The sequence below is a fragment of the Macadamia integrifolia genome, chromosome 9, assembly GCF_013358625.1.
Source record: "Macadamia integrifolia cultivar HAES 741 chromosome 9, SCU_Mint_v3, whole genome shotgun sequence".
NCBI classification, from domain to species: Eukaryota; Viridiplantae; Streptophyta; class Magnoliopsida; order Proteales; family Proteaceae; genus Macadamia; species Macadamia integrifolia.
In genome coordinates, this window is record NC_056565.1 from 11,989,716 (window position 1) to 12,015,539 (window position 25,824).

At 38.8% G+C, this 25,824-nt stretch overlaps 1 protein-coding gene across 4 annotated transcripts; it reads right to left on the minus strand.

Annotated features, from left to right (window-relative positions):
* Positions 1-1,351: 1,351 nt before the first annotated feature.
* On the minus strand, positions 1,352-22,951 carry LOC122088786 (DDT domain-containing protein PTM-like). Of its 4 annotated transcripts, XM_042658113.1 has the most exons (12): positions 22,750-22,951; positions 22,556-22,614; positions 21,532-22,403; positions 20,465-21,006; positions 14,776-14,941; positions 13,155-14,460; positions 4,895-5,189; positions 4,670-4,794; positions 4,020-4,480; positions 3,863-3,891; positions 2,660-3,142; positions 1,352-2,576 (listed from the first exon to the last, which is right to left on the minus strand). In XM_042658113.1, exons 3-12 carry the CDS (start codon positions 22,386-22,388, stop codon positions 1,675-1,677), a joined length of 5,166 nt encoding a protein of 1,721 aa, XP_042514047.1. In that variant the 5' UTR covers positions 22,389-22,403; positions 22,556-22,614; positions 22,750-22,951; the 3' UTR covers positions 1,352-1,674. The 4 variants fall into 4 exon arrangements, with proteins under 4 accessions (XP_042514047.1, XP_042514048.1, XP_042514045.1 ...); XM_042658114.1 differs by lacking the exon at positions 22,556-22,614; XM_042658111.1 differs by having other exon boundaries at positions 21,532-22,614.
* Between the last annotated feature and the right edge of the window lie 2,873 nt (positions 22,952-25,824).

A 25,824-nucleotide genomic window follows, 5' to 3' on the forward strand; every position in this document is an offset into this window, starting at 1 on the left:
GAAACAACAGTGAGACCTCATACAATAACGTCTTAGTTCTATTATGTCTTTTGATTCATTTCTTCTAGAACAATCACAAACATTTTTTCGATTATGAATCTATTGCCAAATTTTCAATGTGTAATCTAAGTATTCAATGTATATTCTTGAATAATCCTATTTTTCCATTTTGTGTCATTGCCTTTCGATTAACCCATGAATTTTCAATCCTTGAAATTCTGCAACAGTTTTGTCTGGACGAGGCAAGTCCTGTGACTTGAAACTGTTGTACCTACACCAAGAGAAGATACTGAATGTACCTGAAATTCTTAATAGATCGAATTGGCGTTCGAGCCACGAAATGTGTATTCGACAACAGTCTCCATTCCTTTGTAGTCCATTCACTTTTGTATCTTAGAAATTTTACATGTAATTCATTGTAGGCTTGTAGCGGAACTGGCACAGTACAAATTTTTTTGATGTTACAGATCTGAGATGTTAAATCATACTATAACCACCCTGCCCATCTAAGAATTTGCTTTTCTGAGGTGTTCAATCTTAAACTTTAAAAAGAAACAACTATATGTGCCAAATATCTGCAAGTGGTCCCTGTCACATAAAATTTTAGTCTAAAATAAGCTTGCCAAATGGCAAAACAGAGGCTTGAAAATAAAACCATGTGGGTTCACAATAGAGAGAGAATTCAATTGAATGCAACATTAAAATTTGGTAAGTGGCATATCCAAGTCTTATACTATCCAACAATAAAATTGCCACATCATCAACTCCACGTGGCACCAATGAGATTAGTCACCTTGACAAACTTACCAAGTGACAGTACTGAAAAACTAAAGATCACCATGTGTGGACCATTGATGATGGCATCCCCATTTAAAGATACTTTTGCATAAACGTTTGCTGCCCTAATTAATCCTTCCCACCCTCTCATGTAACAACACAACAATTACACAGCCATGGGATCACAACTACAAAGGATCCTCATCCCTTCTCAAACATTCATCTAGGATAGCACCTGCCATAGTAAAAAGATTTGAAACTCCACGCTTTAACAGAAGAGTCAAATGTATAGATTGCAGAGGCATGTCCCACCCCCCCCCCTCCCTTTTCCCAAAAAGAAATAATTGAATCTAATTCACTAATGTTTCCAACCCCACCCCACCCCAAAAAAAAGACAACAAGGGTAATTGAATTTACATGCAACTAAATGTGATAAGCACAAAAAAAAACCTGCTTATCCTTCAATATTGGAGCCAAGGACCGTATTTTTGGGCATTCTGGAGACTGGTTCAAAGACAGCAAACTAGGATTTCTTCTAGCTTAAGATCCCAATCAATAAATCAAGCATGCCCACTTCCAAAAAATGGAACCATTAACTCATCTGCCCAGAAAGAGAATATCGTTGTAAAGCAACATCTAATCATATCTAGATTTGTGACCAACAGTGCCCCAAGTCCCAATTTATTCAAAAAGGGACCTCTGAAACTCAGATTCTTCCAGCAGCCATTATTTCAAGCATGTTCCATGTTCCTCAATTGTACAATCCAAGCACAAGAACCCAACTTCTCCCCAGTATTGTGATATTTAGCTTGTTTCCACACTGTTAAATGTCAACCCCCTGGAAAATGGATGCATTAGTCATAAAACCAAAAGTGCATAAGCAAACAGGTGTCCGAATTAGCGCCAGTCTCGACAGCTGCCACACCTCCACTTACTGTCCAAAGAAGGCTCAACCCATGGAGAACAGAAGTTGTGTATCCAAATTCCACATACTTCACAACAAAGATTGACTGCTGGTTCAGTTTGTAAACACTGCTTACAAGGCACTGTGTCAACAACAGGTTCTACAGCTGCTAATTCTTGACTTTTGTCTGCATTGTCTGTGATATATTGTTCCTGCACGTTGTAGGATGTGATTGCTCCATAACCAGAAGAATTGTCCCAATTCCCTGCTACGTCAACCGGCGCATCAGAAAAATCCAACTGGTTGTCCTCAGATGCCAGCAATTCAGTGAAAGAGAAGTATGTCTGAGGTTCAAAATCCATTTTATCATAGTCCATATTTTCAAAGTCAAACATATCATCTATAAAGCCATCAACAGGAAGCTCCCATTTTACTTGAGAAGATGATCCTTTATCAGTGTCATTTGAATCTATGTTCGCTTCAAGAGCATTAGGTTCCACTTGAGATGGATTTAAAGAGGAAGCATCCATAATCTTTTCATGCTTTGCTTGTCTCCTGACCGGAAGTTTCTGCACCCCAGCAGTATTCCACTCACATGCAACTTCTGAAGTGGACTCTGTGATTGGTACAACTCTTTCAAGAGAGAAAATAAGGGAATCATCCTCTTCCATGGTCACCTCCTCCATCTGCGTATGCAACACTGGTTGTTGACTGTATAATCCAGTGCTTGTTGCTGAAATGCCTCGCTTAGAAGCCTTTGAGCGTCCTTCATACCTATCATGGTTCATGTAAGGGCATAGTGGTGAGCTTTTCCTCCGGCACCTGCAGCACCTAAACCCCACGACATCAAAAATCTGGGATTCGTCGAGTTGCACAGCATCAGCATGATACCAATCTGCAAACAACCCCATGACCAAGGTAAATAAAAGAAGGATATTGCAAATTCAAAACAGTAACCCAAAATCTTAGCAGGCTTACTTCTGCATGATTCACAACGGATATACATCAAATCAGAATTGTAAGGCTCACGGCACAAGTGACAAATGGGTTGCAATGATGGTTTCATATCTGCGCTTCCTTTAAGGAGAAGGTTATTAGCCCTGAAATCAGCACCAGTCTCAGTATTTTCCTTCTTTTTCTTCTTTATAAGACCATAGAAAGCAAGGGCCCCACGTCGACTTTTGGTAACTGAGTTAGTATCTCTAGCAGATGGCTTCATGCTTGCAGACATCTCTGCACTTCTAATGCGTAGTAACGATTTATCATAACCATTTTGTTGAGTGCCTTTGATCACTGGTATCTGATCTTCTGGTTGAAAGACTTGGCTGATCATGGAATTCTTACTATTCTCATTTGAAACAAGAGCATTGGCATGGTGACACTGACTACACAGGACCAGAAATTCCAACTCATCTTTCATGTTATCTGTTGCAGGCATGGTGCACTCCTTGTGACAATAACCTGAAATAAATGCAGCAGCAAATAAGCTAAGAGGGCAGGACACAAACACCATATGACAAAGGCAGAGAAGATAATCATCATTTACTGAGCAAATCTATCGTCCACATGCCATTGACTGTAGTACATGCCTATAATTTAACATCTCAAGAGATAAAATATGTCCTGATTCTTGTAAACCAAAATCTCAGACAAATGAACATAACCATCCAACCACCCATGGCACTGGCCAGGAAGATCAAAGAAAGTAATGTGATTCATCTACGAACAATCTTGACACATAACTCCAAACGCCCAATCAAATTAAATTTTGACATAGAGGACACCATAGTCAGAATCCATCCAATAGAAGTGCAACATAATAGTAAATGGATGACTATCACCATATAAACAAATGGCATGCAGTTTAATCCCTGTTATGTGTTGTGATGTGGTCATTACTTAACAGCTCGAGATTTTAAGATAAACGGCTGTAGCATGGTATCAAAGCCAAGAGATCGGGTGTTCAATCCCTGTAAGTGCGAGGGGTTTGTGTTATGTGTTGTTCTGCCCCTTGATGCAACATGATGTTGTCACGTGCAGAGCCGTGTGTGTGGGCCTACACGTACGGCGAGGTGTTGTAATGTGTTAATACACATTGTTGTGGCCCTTACAGATAAGCCGTTGTAACAATCCTCATATATTATAAATTGAAATATGAGGGGGAGAGGCTCAGAGCTTTACCTTGACATGCACTGCACTTTAGCATGTTCCTGAAAATAACAATGGCAACAAGTAAATAATAAATGTAATAACATGAGCTGAAAATAAGTTAACAGAAAAGGTTACACACAACAAAAAGAAAACTTTTGACACGTGAAGACAAATAAAGTATAAGTACCTGAATAGAACATCCTTGTGACATGAGATGCAAGAGTTCTTGTCTAAATTGTCCCCCTTAAGCATAAGATAGTAGAATATATCCCTCCGCAAAGCTTTCAGCTGTCTTCTTTGTAACTTGGACACTATGTGAGAATCCTTATTGGCTACAAGGGCCTTTTCAGCTTCCTCTTCATATTCTTTAATTAGGTATACAGGGATGTGAAATTCAGAAAACCAAAACTTCTCTTGCCCATTTTGGATTGGTTCAGTTTCTATAATGTTCTTCATCACACGGGATGAGAGATGCTTCTGATTGGGAAATTGTAATCCATACGTAATCTTTCTTTCATGGACTTTCTTATCACAGACAAGTGCATTTCGGAAAGCAGAAGCTTCAGCTTCTGATCCTTTAGCATCTTGCAAGCTTTGATCAGGACAAACAAGATCACTCCATCTGACATGCAAGTCAAGGTACCTCACCTGATGCAAATTGAAATTCAAAGCAGTTAGACTGTTAACCGTATTGTAAGCCACAATAAAATAAAACTCAGAAAAATAGATTGGTCCAAGTCAAGCATAAGGAATAGCTTTCTTATCTGAAGGACATCAAGAGGGAGGATATAACCTCAGTATTTAAATAAGTTAAGAGTTTGGAGAGGAGTGACAAACCTGAAGTGCAAGTTGTGATGCATTCTTACTCATTTCTACTGCTGCTCTCCAAGCAAATTGCCGGCTTCTTCTAGGAATCTCAGAACCTTCAGCGTAATAAATACCAGAAATCTTCCTAGAACCACCTGGTGTAATGGAGATGTGTAAATCAATTTTCTTCTTCATTCACAAGGTTCAGAAGATGGTACAGAAAACCTACGATAACATTTTCAATATAGAATTTACCTTGACGAGCTGCTTTTTTAGCTATTGAACACGGCAAAATTCCTCTCTGAAATACCATCTTTGAAAGCTTCCCTCCTCTCCACCAGTTTACATCCAACATGGTACCTTTGTTAGGATCAACTGTGATTACAGATGTCGCAGATTGTTTCCTACTCCGCCTCCCAGCTGCTCCACGCTTCTGAGTTGATCCACCAGAGCACATGGTCCTTGGGGCCACAAAAGACTCCGCTGACCAATCATCCACCAGCTTGAACCAGGCCCCAGAAAGAGCAACTACACGAATGTGTTCCTCGAGCTGCAGACAAGTATAGTGTCATATCACCTAAATAAAGACAGAATGTACCCCAGCTATTGGGAACTGCACAAACATCACAACATATGTATGCTGATAGTATGCCAACTATGGCTTATAAAAGAAGCAGGTTTCACAATGCCAAGACCAGAGAAAACATCACAAGAACAAGCTTTAGAGATAGTGATTAACAACTGACTGACTGAGTAAGACCATATTTACACTGAGGTAGATAACAATGGTGTGCCATGTTCTACCAGCTACTTTCTCATTACAAGTATGACTATTTTGGAAACTTATATTGTATTGGGTTAAAGTTTCTAACTTGCTTTTCACAACATATTAAGATAAGCCTCTCTAGTGCCCTTATGAACTGCCATAAGCAGCCTAGTGGGCACTCAAATTTTGCGGACACGTTGTTCGGGAGATGTTGCTTTGATATGTTCCTTTTCTTTTTCGTGCCCCTTTTCTTTCTTTCACTTCTTATCTTGCACTATCGTGGATCCATGTAGTCAACCCCATTTAGTTGGGAAAAGGATTTGTTGCTGTTGTTGTTGTCCATGTCACCAGCTATTAACCTGGTAAGTTTCAGCCTTTTCCTATGCGAAAATGTGAAATTTTTATTATCTGAAAATTATTGGCAACTTCAATACAATGGCTGAGAATAGAAGGGCAAAAAGCTTAATACACAGCGAGGCATATGCCGAGATGGAACCCCAGATTTGACACATGGTCAAATACATGGTGTAATAACCAATATATCAGAAAAACAGAACCATACAGGTGACAACTAGGGGAGAGAGAGAGATGCACTTAGCTTTGGGCTCTTGTGAGCATAGCAGATCCGGCAAACATGGCAGTATATATATATATATTACAAAATAAAATCTAGATACATTCATTCAAATTTGCCATGGATTCCCCAGGAAAATGACCACATTCCCTAGCCCCCACCCCCCCTCTCTTCATGGACTGATGCGATATTTGGGCACCAGCAGCAGTACCAGGAAGAAGGGAAGAAGGGCTGGGGCCAGGGCCAGAATAAGAATAGTATAGTCTGGTCCAGCCTGGCCAGAATTGTTCCAACAACTCCAGCTCAACTCTAGTCCGGTCATGTGGGGTCCAGTTGGTCTTGTTTTATTTGTTCTTTCCTTTATGAATTAAGTGGTTGAGTCAGTTTAGGAGTCCTTCAAAGCTGGTCAATTATAAAATTTCCTTTTTCTGTTTGAGTTTGTTTTCTTTAACAGTGGGTTTGTTTAGAGTTCTATTTACATTGTTAGATTGTAACCGTAGAGCTGGATCAGGTTATTATAAATCCAGTCTATTTCAGTCTCTTTTCATTACTAGTTTATAGAATCCTAATCAGCTAAGACCACCTCCATAGCAAGCTATTGACTGGAGGATTTTTAGGCTTAATTTGAATTCTGTTTTGAAGTTTTAATTAAATATAGTTCTGTTCACCCAAAGCTTCTGCTGTGTTTTAGGTTCACTGTGATTCTGTTTCATATAGGTGTGTTAGCGTTGCTTTGTTTCAGCCTAGCAAACCTCTCATGCTAGGCCCACCAACAAATTTAAGAAAAAAAAAAAAACTATCAGCTCGATTGGTCTGTAGATTTCAGTGTGTTTTGGCATCTGTGGATTCAGGTGTGTACTTCAACAACTGAAATCAGGTGGATTCCTGATTATATCTGTATTCTTACTCTCCCTCTATTTCCAATCAAAATCAGGTCAGTTTCTACATTTTCCTTATCCTGCGCACACAAATTTCTTCTATCTACATTTTCCTTATCCTGCACACACAAATTTCTTCTATCTTTAGATCTAATTGTTCATTTGGTTCTCTATTCTGTTAGGTAGTTAGGTAGTTTATTGCTTCAGTTCATCTTGGTTTTCTATTCTGAAGTTCTGCTTTCAGTTCCAGATTCATTGTTGCTTTCAGATCTGAGATATCCCATCGATTTACATTCTCCTACTGAATGTCAACTTCTCAAAATTCAGGTTTTCGGCAATTGATTTCATGAATCTGTTTTCAGTTAATATATAAGGCTCCATATCAATAGATTTTCATTAAATCAGATTATCAGACCATACCTTGCTTACTGTTTTGGAACTCTAACCGTCCATCAAATTCTACTGTTTCTAAGAATCCTTATGCCATAAGTATTCATCCACTCTCACAGCCTGACCTCAGATTTGAATTGTATCTTACTATTGTGGTCTACCTATCAGTCTCAGCCAAGAATCTGGGCCTCTGGCCACATCAGAATTAGCATTATTGAGTTATTTAATTTCTATGTTTGTTGTTTCTAACGTCCTGCAATTCTGTCCTTACTCGTGGTTTCTTCATCCTAAACCCTATGGTCCCTTAGAAACCCCATTACCAATATATGCAACAGTGTCGGACATATATATATATATATATAGAGAGAGAGAGAGAGAGAGAGAGAGAGAGAGTGAGGAACCCTGTTGATGTATCAGGTCAAAAGTAGCTCTCACTTCTCAGATGCAACCTTTCACAAACTTTTAATACGAAGTACAGGGAGAAGTTAAAGGAATTGACTCAAACCAATAAAGAAACAAAAACAATTACAACAAAGTGATAAATGAAGCCTAGGAGGATGTGGTTCAGAAAAGAGTGATTACATTCAATTCTAGAGTTGCCCAATTAACAGGGATTTGTTTGCAAGTCAGCAACTGAAACACTTCAAAATTGGAGCCCACATATTTTCTCAAGGGAAGTTGTCAATGGACCAGCAATTGGATAAAAATCTTACTTAGAAGGAATAATTAAACTGAATGTAGATGGCTATTCATTAACCTAGGTCCCTTGTTATGATAAAAGGTAGTTTAGTTGTTGAAATGTTATGAGTAACAATTGGGGAGAAAGAGGAAGACTTATTAGAGTATATTTGTTTGCTCTAACAAATGGTATGGGGATGTTGGAGAGGAAAGGATTACATCAGATACAGGATGCAAAGATCAAAAATGAAGAACCACGGCATCTGCTCGTTACGTTAGATATATTAGGCAATTGGCATCTAAAATGCAAATCATCTTTAATGGAACCCAAAGAGTATTAGGGTAATGTAAGGGCATTGAAAGATCAATAACCCCAAATTATGTTCCCCAAAGCTCCAATAAAACCAAGTAAAGTAACAAAGAAATCTGGAAATCAGATTTGGAACCATACCCAAAATAGGGCTAAAACTATAGCAGCCTGCGGTTGGGTATGGAGGGCTCAGAATGGGCTGAAAAATGGATCGAATGGAGAGGCCTTATGGCGGTGATGAAAACCCCAAAATATCCTGGGGAGTGGATAGCTGGTTTAGGAGATCCAACAGTTCTTTATTTCAGGGATTCAAAATTAGGAAACTAGAAGAGGGACCTGTAGAAGGAGATCCAGACAGCAGATGGAGCTGTAGTGCTGGTCGAGTCTCTCTCCTAGGGTATCTAGTAAAACACCAAAAGCCCTTGCTGATCAGATTTCAGACATAGGATATGATAGTCGAATGGAGCTTCAAACCCTAGCTTCTTCTTGCTGAAATCGATTCACTCCTGGGCTGTATCTTCACTGTTTCTTCAATCAGATTAGTTGCTGGTCTTCAAACAATGTTCACATCACACTCTCACAAATCAGATTAAGAGAAAAGAGAAGGGATAGATACAGGTGGGATCATAGTTGTCAAGGCATCGCCTTTGAATCCAATAAAAATAGTTTAAAAATCAAATTCCAAAAGAATAAAAGTCAACTTCCCCCCCCAGGTCCAAGAACAAAAACTGGATTTTGGTTATAGAGGCGATTTCAACTTTTAAATGCTGGGGTTTTCCTCAATTATGAAAATTTTACAAATCCTATCAAATTAAAACATTGCTAAAAACCAAAAGTAATGTAAAAATAATTTTTTGTTTTGATATCCATAAAATTATTTTCATTCGAGCGATTTAACAGCATTTGCGCACTTTAAAATAAGTTCGATCAGAGCATAACTTTGTCATTACAACTCAGATTTAAGTAATCTTACACTTGTTAGAAAGTTGGTTCTATGTTATACCTAGTACAAAAAGTCTCATGTAAAAATAAAATCATTTGACCAGTCAAACTTATTATAGAGAACAGCATTTCTCTAAATGTTGACTTTTATGACTTAATGTCGATTTTTTATTATTTGATGTGGCTAGTGTTGATTATTAATGACTTGATGTGGTTTGATGTTAATATTTTATGATACAAGGTATATTTAGCTTACTAAATAATGTTAGAAAAGAGAAAATAAAAAATAACACTTGGTCGCCTTAAGGTGGGTGCCTTCTCGCCTAAGCGCTTAGACAACCCTCCAATGCCTTAGCGCCGTAACTATAGGTGGGATGGCTATCTTAGCCTAGGCCTCTCACCCACAACTGTCTCAGTTATTGAAGAATTTTCTCTCAAAATTTGGGAGCAATTTTGCTGCAAATATCATTCATAAATTGTCTCAAAACATACAGTTAATGCTTTCGTCCATAAAAAACAACTTAAAACATTGTCTAAACGCAAACAGGACTTAACAAACACAAACCTAAGATTCCGACATAAAGTAGTACTCAAATAAAGCAATAAAATCAACTTCCAACTAGGAGAACCAAGCCCATCAGTAGGCTGGTTCGATCAGACCAGATCAAGGATGCTGGGAGCCTGGTTCGAACCTTGGTATGAACCCCTCTTCTTCCTTCTGCAAAAGGTGATGGCAAACTTGAGAAGGTCTACATCATGTGAGGTGGCAGATAACTTGGCAAAATAAGGGACTGTGAGACCAAGACTGTATTTTGGGAATGACATTGCCTTGTTAAGTGAGACTCACTGTTTCAGTTTAGCTTTTAGATTCACATTGGGGTTACCGTCTTGTAAGGTCTCTTCAGTCTCATCGATAAAATTATTACTTATTAAATATATATATATATGAACAAAAATTCTAAAAATGTGCTACTAAGGCCCTCTTTAGTATCATTTTTATTTTTTATTTTTGTTCACAAAAATGATTTTGTTGCATTTGGTATCATTTATGGAGCTTGTTTCTATTTAAAAAAATTGACAAAACACAAAACCCAAAAAGAGATCGAGAGTCATTTATGTGTTTTGGCCAAAATTGATTTCCAGTTATTTTTGCTCTGAACTTTAATGAGCACGTGCTTAAAGTCCCAATATGGAAGGGTGAAGTAGTCATTTGCTTTGTAATTACAAATCCAAGCCCCTTTCCCCCCCCTCTTCTTTGGTCCAAAGTGGAGAAAGAGAGTTATGAAGATGGGTGAAGGGAATATCTCTTCACCCATTTCTTCAAAAAATCATTTTGCACATAGGAATACCAAACTATTTCTCACAAAAAACCATTTTTGTCAAGTAGTTACCAAACCATTTTTATGTTTAGATAAAAAAAAATGGTTTTCATTAATGATTTTTATTAAATAGGTAAAAATCAAAAAGAAAAATGATACCAAAGAGGGCCTAAATGCTATGCTTCCCTTTTTTAAAGATGTTCCTTCCACATTTCTGTCAACAGATTGAGGGAGTGTCATCATATTAAATATCCCAAGGGGAAAGAAGATAGATCCCTTGGTCTCCCCCTGCGCTCATCCATGGGTACATTAATGTGAATATGCATTACACAAAAAGGATAACAAAGGTCAAGTAAAATGCAAATAAGGCAAACATTAGAAACATGAATATAGAGAAAGGTTTCAAAGTCTAAATTAACATGTCACAAAGAATACATTTTTAATTTAAAAATGAGAAGGATCCCAAAATTAAGGATTTTGTTAACTCAATAAGAACTAGCATATTCATGGGTCATTAGCAATGGCACTAACTAGAGGATAAAACACCAGGCACGAAAAGAAACTTACAACAACAACAAAGCTTTATCCCAACGAAATAGGGTTGGCTACATAGATACTTGCCCTCCAATCAGCTCTATTCGAAGTCAAACGTGGTAGAAGCCCTAGGCTATGCATGTCTTTCCTCACCGCTTCTCCTAGGGTTATTTTAGGCCTGCCTCTGGATCTTTTAATCTGAATCAAATCCCTCTTCCAAATGGAGCATCCAAAGGCCTCCATTGAACGTAGTGTAAGGGGATTGGGAGATCAATAACCCCCAATAATAATCCCAGAACTCCAACCAAACAAGCCACCAAACAGAAGAGAAATCAAGAATCAGATTAAAATCAGTCTCAAACCAGGTCAGAATTAGGGCTTCCTATGTTTGGCTGAAGGGAGTTCTGATGGAGCTCAAACTCAGGGTAGAATGTAGAGCGGATCCAAACAGTTGCTAAAGATCCCTTCAAGTTGAGAAGATATGTGGCTGGACAAAATTAGGGCAAAACTAGGACTAATCTAGAGAATGTGAATACCTCATAGATTAACCCAAGGAACCAGCTCCAAACCTGGTCGAGTTCCTCCCTTGGTGTCCCCAACAAACCCCTAAATGGGCTCCGGAAAGTGGCTTCTAGGTTGAGAGAAATTGGGGAAGTCGATTAGGATCCAAAACCCTAATTTTGGCAGAGTTTGATTGGCTGATTGGGCTGATCTTGACCTCACATGGTTGTTGGCCTTCTTTAACCAATGTTCAGATTACTCACAGATCACTCTCACAATTCAGACAAAGAAAAAAAGGAGAATTAAGAAGTGGTTGGGTTGGGTATCTCACCCCTCAATTTTAGGTATCTCACCCTCTCAAAACTATAGGCTTCTCACTCTCTCAGCCAAGAGTTAACACTCAGTTTTCATCTATACAACTTGCGTATCAAAGTTACAGCAATGCCTCTTTTATAGAGGTTTATGACTCCAACTTAAAATAGGAAACCTACTTGACTTAGGACAACACATAATAGAAATCCTACTTAGCTTAGGACTGAAGCTACAAACTAATTAATGACTTTGTCCAACCAAAACAACTTAAAAACATAGTCTAACTCTAATTAAGACTTTCCAAATATAAACCTAAGACTCCAACATAGACTAGTACTCATATAAAGCAATTAAGACAAATCCTTGCTGGAGTCGGACTCAATTAAAAAAATTAAAATAGATCCTACTCTACTTGGCCAATTCGATGGCTGCTGGACTCCTCCATTAAAGCTTCAATTTTTCAACATTAAGGGACAGTTGAGGATCTTCCAGAAGCTTCTTTTGAGGACAAAAGTGCAGGGGTTACTATTCACATGAACAGTGTTTTCCAGCCCCCCTTTTGGGCTACTTAGATGGGGCCATGGTGGAAGTTGGCTGGTCCAACATTAGACCTGGTTCCAAGAAACCAGCAGGCCGCTTCTCTTGCAGGCTCGATCTACTTCAGCTGCGTACATTTGCCCCTCTCAGACCCTGCAGTAGTTGGAGCCTCATGCACTGGGTTGATCTTTTTTTACAAGGAAAAAAGAATGGATAAGGACACTTAGGGCCCGTTTCATAACGTTTCAAGAAACGTGTTTCTGCCATTTCTGTGAGCGTTTGATAAAACTAATTCGTTTCACTTGTTTTCAGAAATAGAAATTGAAATTTCTACCTATTTATGGTTCAAGAAACGACCAAGGTGAAACAAGTAGAACTTGTTTCGCCGGTTCTGGAAACGACTCGTGGCCATTCTTTCGTTGGTTACTATCGACTTCCAAAAACATGACTTATCAAACACCTTCAATTCCGTTTCTGTTTCTAGAAACAGAAATTTATGTTTCTGCCGTTTCTTGAAACAAAAACGGCAGAAACGTTATCAAACTGGTCCTTATTCCACACTTGACACAACAATTATAACGATGCTTACACAAAAGAAACCTACATTCTGAAATAATCCTGAAAAACAAATGAAGTGCAATACGATCAAATGGTCATTGGTGGTTTGAGAGTAGAAACAAAGATATCATAAACAACAAGGAAACAAACTGAAACAGAACATCTTAAAAAAAAAAAAAGGAAGAGAGAGAGAGAGAGAAATAGAGGAAGACGTACTTCAAGCAAGAGGAGCTTTAAAACAGTACAGGTAGTAGCTCGTTCAACTTTTTTATGCCATTGTCTTCTATAACTTAAATTCAGGAAGGGTCCAACTGTAAGACCACTTAAACTCTCTTCCATGTACAAAATATATGCTGCGATATCAGGAAGATTTCCCTTTCCATTTTTTATGGGACGAAGGCCACCATGAATCCTCGCAGCTCCTCTCAATGCATTTGAGGCAGCTAAATTTAGAAGACATCCTTTCTTGCTTGTAATAGGAGCCTTGCATGAAAGGCACCAACCACATCTTTCCCTTGGAACCTCCATTAGCTTCTTCTCAGAGTTTGGCCAGAAAAAACGAAAGACAGCAGAAGAGAATGCTTTCATTTGAAGTGAGACATTTGCAGACACAAATTTCCTAGTATTTGATAGAGCGTTAGACTCAGAGACTCGACTTTCTTCAGATGAAAGAACAGCCAGATTAGCAGCAGCAGATGCAGCAGCATCACCAAGAACATACTGATTCACATAAGTCTGGGTTTTGAAGTTTGATCCCATGTATGAGCAAGCGTGAATCATGTCTACTTTACTTGTCACACCAGTACCATGTTTACCTTCTGTGCTTTCAGAAACCATGCTCAAAGGACCACTAGTTGTGGGCAAAGCTACACCATTTCCATTTTCCTTCTTAGGACCATGCCTGTTTCCTGAGGTACAGGTAGCAGTTTCTAACAAAATTGATTTATCAGCTAAGCTTTGGTTGTTTAAGTCAGAGGGGTCAGCCAGCAGGCTAACAGACCCATTAGACACAGTAGATTCAGTTCCAAGCTGCTCATGAAGTTTGTTATTTTCAAGTTGCCCAACCAGTTGAGTTGTAGCATAATCATCTTTCTTGAGGCTGTGAGAATCAACTTGGCTCACTGTAATAAAGGAGGTACAATTAAACCCAGTTTCTTGGCAATCATTCCCCGGACAAGATAATGTTGCATTGCCCACATTATTTTCAGTTAAACTGCTAGCAGAATTCTCACCATCATTTGTATCCATTAACTTGCAGGTTTTTTTACCAGAAAAGGGAAAGAGTGGAGTTGAAACCATTGCCTCTTCCTTCTCGTCTGCTGGATATGTAGCAGTTTCAGTTTTCACAGGAAGAGAATAATTACAAGCTTGAGAAATTTTCCAATACTTTATAATGCCGTTGCATATCACCGTGTACAGATTTTTATGCTCTACAGATGAACAAAGTACTTGCAGGACTTTAGGAATGTCGATCGGACTGTAATATCTGGAATAAGCTCCTGTGTTCATTGAGGCATTGAGCCTGCAATGATTCATTTCAAGAGATCAAAAACTGGAAGTGCATAACCTAATAGAGAGGTATAAAAAATGAGAAAATTTTAAGGTAGCCAGTAGACCAGAGGGTTTGGCATTCACATATCAAATGTCCACAGCATAGTTGTCACGACATCTAGGCATCCCAAGGTGTTAGAGGGTGCTTGGAGGCCGAGGCAACGCCAACAAGGCACCCACCTAGGCAACCAAGGGCCACCCTGACAACAATGGTCCACAGAGACAATGCAAGGTAGAGTCAAATGAAAAGAATCGTAAAAAGTGCAGAGAAGCTGAAAAAACTTACACTAGTAAGTGGTTACAAGTACCCAAAAAGACCTGCTCGTATGGATCAATACCAAAAATCTCTCCTCCTCTAAGGCCTGTTCCTATATGAAGAGTAGATGCCATTTTATTAATTGTGCATTCCGGACAAAACCAAGATCCTTCTGGTAGATGCATTTTGTTCAGACCAATACATCTTGAATGGTAAGCNGACCTGGTTCCAAGAAACCAGCAGGCCGCTTCTCTTGCAGGCTCGATCTACTTCAGCTGCGTACATTTGCCCCTCTCAGACCCTGCGGTAGTTGGAGCCTCATGCACTGGGTTGATCTTTTTTTACAAGGAAAAAAGAATGGATAAGGACACTTAGGGCCCGTTTCATAACGTTTCAAGAAACGTGTTTCTGCCATTTCTGTGAGCATTTGATAAAACTAATTCGTTTCACTTGTTTTCAGAAATAGAAATTGAAATTTCTACCTATTTATGGTTCAAGAAACGACCAAGGCGAAACAAGTAGAACTTGTTTTGCCGGTTCTGGAAACGACTCGTGGCCATTCTATCATTGGTTACTATCAACTTCCAAAAACATGACTTATCAAACACCTTCAATTCCGTTTTTGTTTCAAGAAACGGGAGAAGCATAGCCTGAAAAGGATCACAACTACAATGAGGAGTCTGGGCTTTAGACTCAGAGGAATCACTATCGAACTCAAGTTGAGCAATATCTTGATCTGAGTTGGACTCAGAGTCTGGTTCTGGTTCAGAAGAGCTATATAATAAGACTCTTTCAAGATTTTGCTTCTGAGAATCGTCAATTTCTAAAGCATTAATTCGTGCTTTAGTTCGACAGTTATTTTTATAATGTCCTACTTTGCCACATTTATAACAAACAGGGGGTATGTTGGGAAAAGTGTTTTGAGGACGAGATTTAGAGAAGCGTTTCTTAAAGAAGCGCTTAGGCTTAGATTTATAAGGTTTAGCCTGGTATTTAGGCTTGGAAAACTTAGAGAGTTTCCGATGAGGTTTCTTCGGACCTGAGGGACGAACCTTTTGAAATCCAAATTGTTCACAGAAATCTCCAAGTTCTCGAAATCCAGCTTGTCTCTCTTTAGACAATTGTTTCTTTAATTTAAGGTCTGTGCAGAGTTGAAGACCTTCATTGCAAACTTCAGCAGCTAATTCCCCATAGGTATATTGCTCAAAGGGAATAGTGCCATTATGCTTTGCCTTAAGTCTATACCTGACCTTTTGAGCAAATAAAGGAGGTAATCCAGAGAGAAACTTTTCTTTCCATATGACATTGTTACAATCGTCTCTGGAAAAGACTTTAGCAAAAAAGACATCTCCATACCATCTATAATGAGATAGTGTAGGACATCGCAAATTCTTTAATTGTTCTCTTGTTCGATCAACTAGAATTTCAGCTGGTCCAACAAAGTGAAGAGTGATGGTGTAAACCAAAGTATTAACCGCGTCTTCATGATTAACATAAACAGTTCGCTGGGCGTAATTGCCGTCAGCTAATTGTTCAGTAAGCTGTTGCGGAACACTGGTTGTAGCACCAATTATCTGTTGTCTAACTTCTTCAGACAAATAAAAATCCCACCAACCACGAAGTTGGCCGGAAAATCCAGTTGCTATCATTTTAGCAACGTCAGAATCGGAGGAATGATTGAGCTTTGCAGCAGTAGCATACATTAACATCCGTTTCAGCACATTGATGATTTGATATTCAGATAAACCATCAATATTCCACTCGAAAATAGTATTACCATCAACCGGGAAATTAGAATTGTCACCTTCGAGTTCGAATTGACAATCAACAGGAGAAGGTCGAGGATAATAGTAATTTGTCGGAGCGGTAGGCATAACTTTTCGAGTTCTTCCCATAACTTGATTGAGCTGGGGAAGAGACTCAGGAACTGCTGCCTGATTAGGAAGCATAGATTGGAATTCTCTATCGGCTGTTTCGATTTCAGAATCGGATAGATCAGCAAGAGAAAGAGTTAGAGCCTGGTTGTCTTCAAGTTGTTTAAGGTTGTCCTTTGTGACCTAAAGTCTTTGGAGTCTAGTTACAATTTCATCAAGAATGGTAGACTCAACTTTCTTTTTAGGTGGAATGGTCAGGACAGGAGGAGGTTTAAACAAGACAGATTGATTACTCCTATTTTGAGAAGTAGGCTCTTTAGGAGGAATGCTTCTAGGTTGAGAAGCAACAGTTGGCCAATCAAACTTAGTTGTCGTATGAGATGTAGAGGGGGTATGTGGATGTAAAGAATTGGCAATGGTCTCAATACGATCAGTTTGGTTGCCAATTGACTGAAGACAAAGATTAGTATAGTTGTTTTGTTCAACAACGTGACTAAGATGAGTTTCAGTCAAGGGTCTAGCAGTTGGGCTGGAAGTTTTAAGCGGAACTGCAAACTTTTGGTCACCTATTTTTAAGGCTTGAAAGGGAGGATGAACAGAATCAATTTCTGTTCCTTCCTGAGAAGTATATGTGGTGGTTATCTTCTTAATCTCACTAACCTGGGGAGTGTTAGAGGATCGATTTTCAAGAAGATATAGTTTTAACCACGAGAAAAAGGGAATATTAATTTGGTGAGTTTCTATATGAGAAACCCATTTCTCATGAAGCATCTGACGATCCGAATTAGAAGGATAATGTTCTTCAAAAAGTTTTCTTTTTCCTTCATTCTTCGGAGCACGATATTCCTGAATAAGGAATCGTTTATTAATCTGGAACTTAGGTTCTTCTGCCAAATGAAGCATCATAATTCCAGATCCTTGCATATCAGAAGGAGTTGGAGAAGAAGAACCAGTTTCCTGATTAATAGGAGGCTGATATTGAGCCTGATAGTGGTCTTTAGGAAGAGGACCATAGACAGGTTGATTAACCTGAGGAGTACGATTTGTACCCTGCAGATTTATAATTCCATCAAAATTCTCATTCTGAATTCTAGAAGTAGAAGCACGAGAAGGTGCTTGAAACTGGGAGAAATCAGAAGAAGAAGAAAGTACAAAAGAAGTAGATCGTCTGGATTCAGTAGATCTACGATCAAAAGTAATTTCAACATCACCAGAAGGAAGCTAAGTGATGCATGATGGAGAAGTTTGGATTGGTGGCTGAGGTTGAGCCACAGAAGTCAAGGTCCAAGAGTCTGGGAGGTTTATTTCCGACCATCTAATGCATCGAGGCACAAAAACTTGAGATCTTTCAGAATTGGCCTGGAAACAGACGGTTTGACCTTTTGGATCTATAAACTTAGCATTAGGAGCACACGTTGTCATAACCTTGTAATAGACACGATATATAACTGCAATATTTTGAGTTCCTGGAAGAATATCGTATCCATACATTCTTAAGGTAATAACAGCGCTTTGCAGAATATTGGGGTCTGTGAGGGATAGAGAAAGATTGGGTCTACTCTGAAAATAGACAGGTCCTTCACATAGACTAGTTTCAATAATACCCATAAGAGATTGATTAAAATTCTTCATTCTGGCATCTCTTATGGCAGCAAAGACAGCACTATTTATCCCTGGAAGAGTTAAGGGTTTAAGGGCCACTTGAACTAAGCCGATGTGGATGAACTTAAATCCACGCTCTCTATGCCTCTGGATCTGAGAGCTAGTCAAGAGTTGAATTTGCTCTTGATCAGAAGCAAGAGTATGGGTACCAAACTGGCCATTATTCCACACTTGACACAACAATTATAACAATGCTTACACAAAAGAAACCTACATTCTGAAATAATCCTGAAAAACAAATGAAGTGCAATACGATCAAATGGTCATTGGTGGTTTGAGAGTTGAAACAAAGATATCATAAACAACAAGGAAACAAACTGAAACAGAACATCTTTTAAAAAAAAAAAAGGGAGAGAGAGAGAGAGAGAGAAATAGAGGAAGACGTACTTCAAGCAAGAGAAGCTTTAAAACAGTACAGGTAGTAGCTCGTTCAACTTTTTTATGCCATTGTCTTCTATAACTTAAATTCAGGAAGGGTCCAACTGTAAGACCACTTAAACTCTCTTCCATGTACAAAATATATGCTGCGATATCAGGAAGATTTCCCTTTCCATTTTTTATGGGACGAAGGCCACCATGAACCCTCGCAGCTCCTCTCAATGCATTTGAGGCAGCTAAATTTAGAAGACATCCTTTCTTGCTTGTAATAGGAGCCTTGCATGAAAGGCACCAACCACATCTTTCCCTTGGAACCTCCATTAGCTTCTTCTCAGAGTTTGGCCAGAAAAAACGAAAGACAGCAGAAGAGAATGCTTTCATTTGAAGTGAGACATTTGCAGACACAAATTTCCTAGCATTTGATAGAGCGTTAGACTCAGAGACTCGACTTTCTTCAGATGAAAGAACAGCCAGATTAGCAGCAGCAGATGCAGCAGTGTCACCAAGAACATACTGATTCACATAAGTCTGAGTTTTGAAGTTTGATCCCATGTATGAGCAAGCATGAATCATGTATACTTTACTTGTCACACCAGTACCATGTTTACCTTCTGTGCTTTCAGAAACCATGCTCAAAGGACCACTAGTTGTGGGCAAAGCTACACCATTTCCATTTTCCTTCTTAGGACCATGCCTGTTTCCTGAGGTACAGGTAGCAGTTTCTAACAAAATTGATTTATCAGCTAAGCTTTGGTTGTTTAAGTCAGAGGGGTCAGCCAGCAGGCTAACAGACCCATTAGACACAGTAGATTCAGTTCCAAGCTGCTCATGAAGTTTGTTATTTTCAAGTTGGCCAACCAGTTGAGTTGTAGCATAATCATCTTTCTTGAGGCTGTGAGAATCAACTTGGCTCACTGTAATAAAGGAGGTACAATTAAACCCAGTTTCTTGGCAATCATTCCCTGGACAAGATAATGTTGCATTGCCCACATTATTTTCAGTTAAACTGCTAGCAGAATTCTCACCATCATTTGTATCCATTAACTTGCAGGTTTTTTTACCAGAAAAGGGAAAGAGTGGAGTTGAAACCATTGCCTCTTCCTTCTCGTCTGCTGGATATGTAGCAGTTTCAGTTTTCACGGGAAGAGAATAATTACAAGCTTGAGAAATTTTCCAATACTTTATAATGCCGTTGCATATCACCATGTACAGATTTTTATGCTCTACAGATGAACAAAGTACTTGCAGGACTTTAGGAATGTCGATCGGACTGTAATATCTGGAATAAGCTCCTGTGTTCATTGAGGCATTGAGCCTGCAATGATTCATTTCAAGAGATCAAAAACTGGAAGTGCATTACCTAATAGAGAGGTATAAAAAATGAGAAAATTTTAAGGTAGCCAGTAGACCAGAGGGTTTGGCATTCACATATCAAATGTCCACAGCATAGTTGTCACAACATCTAGGCATCCCAAGGTGTTAGAGGGTGCCTGGAGGCCGAGGCGACGCCAACAAGGCACCCACCTAGGCAACCAAGGCAACCAAGGGCCACCCTGACAACAATGGTCCACAGAGACAATGCAAGGTAGAGTCAAATGAAAAGAATCGTAAAAAGTGCAGAGAAGCTGAAAAAACTTACACTAGTAAGTGGTTACAAGTACCCAAAAAGACCTGCTCGTATGGATCAATACCAAAAATCTCTCCTCCTCTAAGGCCTGTTCCTATATGAAGAGTAGATGCCATTTTATTAATTGTGCATTCCGGACAAAACCAAGATCCTTCTGGTAGATGCATTTTGTTCAGACCAATACATCTTGAATGGTAAGCTGAAGGACACCCATCACAACAAATGAGGGTCCCATCCATGCCACAGAGCCGGCATTCATCACTATTTCCATCTTGGTCAAGATCAGCGGCATTTGTATCCAGTTCAGAAACTTTAGAACCCATCAAGCCATCAGGGCCAGTTGACTTCACCTCATGAGTTTCAGAACTAATCTCCATGAGTTCGGCATCTTTACAAGCTGAGGTCTTGGAATATCTAGGATGCACCCTTCTCGGCACATTGTCCCAAGAGGCACTAACTGGCCCATCAAAATCTGTCCCCACCTCTGAGTTTTCCCTCGTATCAATCTCTGCTCTTAGCTCTGCAGATTCTATGACGTTGTTGCACAATATTTGCAGGATCATAAGCTTCTTAGCCACAGACAAGGTGTAATATTCCCTGTCTATGACAATATCATAAAACCCTTTCCAGTCTAGTCCCTTTGTGTAGCCCATTACCAGAAAATACTCAACTAAGTAAACAGGCCATGTCAATGAGTCGAGCAAGCTCCAATCTATTCGCCTGCAAACAATGCAAGTATGTTGGTTGTAAGCTCTAAGCCTCTAATTCATGAGGAGGCAAGTAGGTGAAAAGCATCATAAGGAAAAACTAAACTTACAGAGAGAACAACTGCAACATCTGAGGTCACCACCACTTATCAAAAGGGGGTGAAAAAATTCGTCAGGGGTCACCACTAAGCATATCACAGAGGATAAATGGTTGCCCACCACTAGCATACCAGTATTTATGGCAATCATGAAAGGGAATGATCTCATATACCAATCCCTTTTGTCCAAGAAAAAAAAGGAAACCGACAGGAAGTTCAAGTATCAATCTTATTGGTTGATCTTTATGGAACACTGACTCCGAGTACCCAAAAAAAATCTAATTATATTATACAATCAATTTCAGCAATCATGGTTTTTGGGACCTCCTCTCCTCCCAGGGTGGGGGGGTTGGGGGACCTTTATTCATACTGCAATACTATGTGCCCCATGTTAAAATTTGCATATCTACCAATATGAGGGATGTGGGAAAAAAGATTACCTCAAGCACTTTGAAGCAAGCTCAGCACCATTGGAAGATAGCATCTCAAGATGACGTCTTAATGCACGCAGGAGAGCAACATGAATAGCATCCAACAATGTGTTAGGGATAACACAGTTAAGTGACCCCACAAAATCATCCAGTCCAAAGGGGCTCAGAAATAACTGTATACTAAATGAACGCAAAAAACAATAAACAGAGAACAGATGAGAAACAGATTCCTCAGGCACGCATATATTGCCTGACGATGGAGGTAGTGCAGGCGGTGGGACAGAAGGATGTTCAATCTCCATGCCAGAATTGCAAACTCGAACATACTCACATGAGTCACTAGAAGAGTCAGCGTCTTCATCAAGATGAACTCCTTCTCCTTCAAAGTCTTTCTCATGATCAGAACCCAACTTACTGATGGAATATGCTTCAACCTCATTGAAGCCATTTGCAGAATCCCCAACATTCTGGTCCAATCTTCTATTTGTTGCATTCGTGTCACCAACCGAAATCAACTGATCCAACTTCTCCTTCCTGGCATTAAGGTCCCTGTCAAAATCACCCTCCCCTAATAGAATGTCCCGAATCTCACCACTGTCCAAGTCTTCACAATCCCCATCCTCGTAATCGATTCTGTACAGTCCACTACTATAAGAAACAACCTTCCCAAGGAAAACTCCAATCCCAACAAACTCCTTCCTAACATATCTTCCCACCAGAGCCTTTGATCTAGTCCCAACCACCTTTCTACTGCTAACCAAACTCCCCGGTTTTCTACTGCTAACCAAACTCTCCGGTCGACCATGAACTCCCTTCTTTCTCCTCTTCCTTGCACGATCCTCAGATCTAGTTTCCTCGAACTCCATGCGCCACAACTCAAACTAAGTAAAAAAACAAAACAAAACAAAAAACAAAAAACAAAATTACAAACCCCTTCCCCAATAAACTAGGGTTTCAAACAACCTCTAGATCATAAAATACCCTCTTTTAAGAGGATTCCTTCACAAAACCCAAGAAAAATCCCAAAACAAATCTAGGGTTTCCACAGGTCCTCCACAACAACAGCCGCACCCTGATTAAACCAACATTCAACTGGGAGGGAGCATCAAAACAGATACCATTTAGTATCATCCCAGAACGGTAGATTATGTAAATAATCTGAAATCTTCAAAGAAACATTAAAAAGAAACAGCATAAGAATGTCTCTAAGAAACGAAGATATCTTACCTTGTTAGTAGGGTTCGCAAACCGCAAATCAACGATGGGCTAAAGAGCTTTTCATGAAGGGGAGAAGTGAAGAAAACAGGGAGATAAGGGAGAAGAGGAGAGATGTAAAGAGAGAACAGAATATGGGAAGGACGAGTTATAGAGAAGATGGGGTAGTGTTACTCTTCTCTGCCCTATTTGGCCAGACTCCAGAGAGTCCCAACGGCCTCCCACATTCTTTCCATCCCAAATATTACGGTCGGTAACGCGCCGTGATTCGTAAGAATCGGAACGCAACTCCTTGCAGTTTTATGTTTTTTCACTCGCCCGAGTTCAGCTGCTCAACTCGTTAATCTCGATCCGAAGAACAATTTTTTCCTTCAGGTTTTCAAATAGGGGCACATGCTGATATAATTTAACAAATTTCTGCACTGGTTTATTCCCTTCTGCTTACTTGGTATGAACAATTGAAAATTGTATCCGAGTTAACTCTTAAACTCGTATGAGTCAACTCGGTATCAGTGGAGTCGATGATTTTTTTGAAGTAAGTGTGGTTAGTTTCGGTGAAAATGAAGGACGCTTCGGCTTTTAGTGGGCAAGACACATATTATCGTTTGGACTTTAGAGGAATACAAAGCAAATGGCGGGAACAATGTTTGCTTCTTCCGTGGCAATACCCGCCCTTTGCATTCAAGTTTAAATTTTATTTAAAAAATATATGCCTATATATACACATATATAAATTAGTTGAAATAGCAAAAAAATTAAGCCTAAATAGGGATTGGTCCAATTGACAACCCCCTACAAATATATGCTTAGATTTACTAATGGCAAGGTTCTCTATGCAAGCAGGCACGCCTATGAGGCCATGAGGGACGATGGACAATTTCGTTCTAAGAATCTACTATCATAATTACTTGCCCCTATATGTTGGAGCTTTGAAATGTTCTTCATTGTTCTAGGATACTCATCAAAGTGTAGTGATGATAATCAGTGAATGAATTCCTCATTCACGATGGGTGAAGGTCCATACATAAATCTCATAAAATGTCAATAAAAATTGTGATAATGAACTATGGTCATTATCCTAAAAGGACTCTAAAGATTTCATATTGAAGTTCTATTCAAGGTAAGTATTATCAAATGGAGACCGAGAGTGGCCTACGGGGCTAGTCAGGCCGAAGGCTTGATACCCATTGTTAGCAAAAAAAAAAAAAAAAAAAAATGGAGATCGAGTAAATCTATGATGCCTCACAAGATCTAGGAATCAATTATTAGTTTGTAGGATACAAGAAATGCATTTTTTTTATGAAATAAAAATTAGGTTAAAAACTAGACTAAATTAAAAAGTGTTCTTGAGGTTCTCTGGGAGGAGACCCGTGACCTTTATTAATATGGCTTGTGTTGGTAGATTATGTGCTACATTAAGCTTCTTTCCCGTTTTAAGAGTTTAATGATCTAGTAATTGTAGGAACCAAGTGGTGGAGATGCACTTATGTCCTCTTGTTCGAGTCTAACAATCTTGTGTTAGGTAGAGAGGGATTAGGGTTCTCTCTTTATGACTAAAGGAGTCGTCACATAGTTAAGGATCTATTACCCATAAATGTCTCCCCCTTTTATGAAGAACGAATGACTCACAATAAGGAAAAGGTTTTCCAAGATCTCTAAGTAGAATAAAAATTATGTGCTAGGAAACTTTACACACCGAGCATCACCCGTCTAGAGGCTGGTCTCTTTCAATTTTGAACATTTTAATCTTACTGATTCTACTAACTATCATGTATATACTGAAAGCAGTAAATTCAGCCAATTCTATGTTTCTAGTACAAAAACAGTACTAAATCATATAGAAAAACAAGTGAATATCATATGACTATGGCCTTAACTATAATGACGAAGTAAATGATGTAAATGTTGCATAAACTGGAAAACATTATAAGGATTTTTCGTATTAACACTCCTCAAGGTTGTCAAGTAGTTTGTAATATTACCTTTTTTCCCTTTTAACATGACACACTTTTTGTATATAGAGGTGCCATCAAACACTCTCATTCCATATATATATATATATATACATATGTGTGTGTGTGTGTATTTTTCCATTAGGGGTATTTGGGTTTTTTTTTTTTTTTTTTTAATTTTAATAATAAAAAACACAAATTCCAAAAATTCACATTTACTCTCAGTATAAATAGGAATGTCTTAAGTTATATTTTGGTGTTCGATATATAAACATATTTAAGTCATGTTTTGTGAAATTACTTAATTTATTTATGTATTTCGCCTTTTTTTTTTTTCCCGTGCAAGGGCCATCCCAAAATGGACATGCAATATATTAAACAGAAAAGTAATAGAGATTTTACATGCTTAATAAATCTTCAGGAAACGATGAGCCTCAAACACCCGTATAGGTGTAGCCAACTGCCCACTTAGAAATCGCGTCAGCCACAACATTATTTGTCCTAAAAACATGACAGAAACAACAAGAAACAAACTTCGATAAGAGGATCTTAATATCCTCAACTACCGTAAGAATTTCCACAAGAGGTTGTACAGAATCTAATATCAAGTAGCTAATTACAGAGAAACAATCATAATGAACAATAATATGTTGAAAACCATTATGGAGAGCAACACTCATGGTCATTCTAATGGCTAAGGCCTCATCAACTATAGTTGAAAAGAGTGCAACATGATCCGAGGTCACAACACACAATTTCTAATCATTTTTAAGAACGATACATCTTAGACCTAAAGCTCTAGGTCTAACTGAGACTGATGCATTGAAAAAAAAAAAAACAAGGCAAGAATCCAGACGATCAAGAGGGGGAGACATCAGAAAAGCCACTTACCAGAGAGGATCACAGAATTCATGTGCAGTTTTATATCACATATAAGCATCTAATGTTCATGTGCATTTTTTTGTAAATGATAGTAAATGCTTATGTTATGTTATATTTGCATATTTGTCTAATTGTCCCTTGTGTTTATTATCATTTGAAAAATTAATATAAAAAGAAATGCTTAATTGGGGATTTAAATGCGGGAAAATTAATGAACATCCCTATGATGCCCTTTTCATACCAGGTCGTGTGA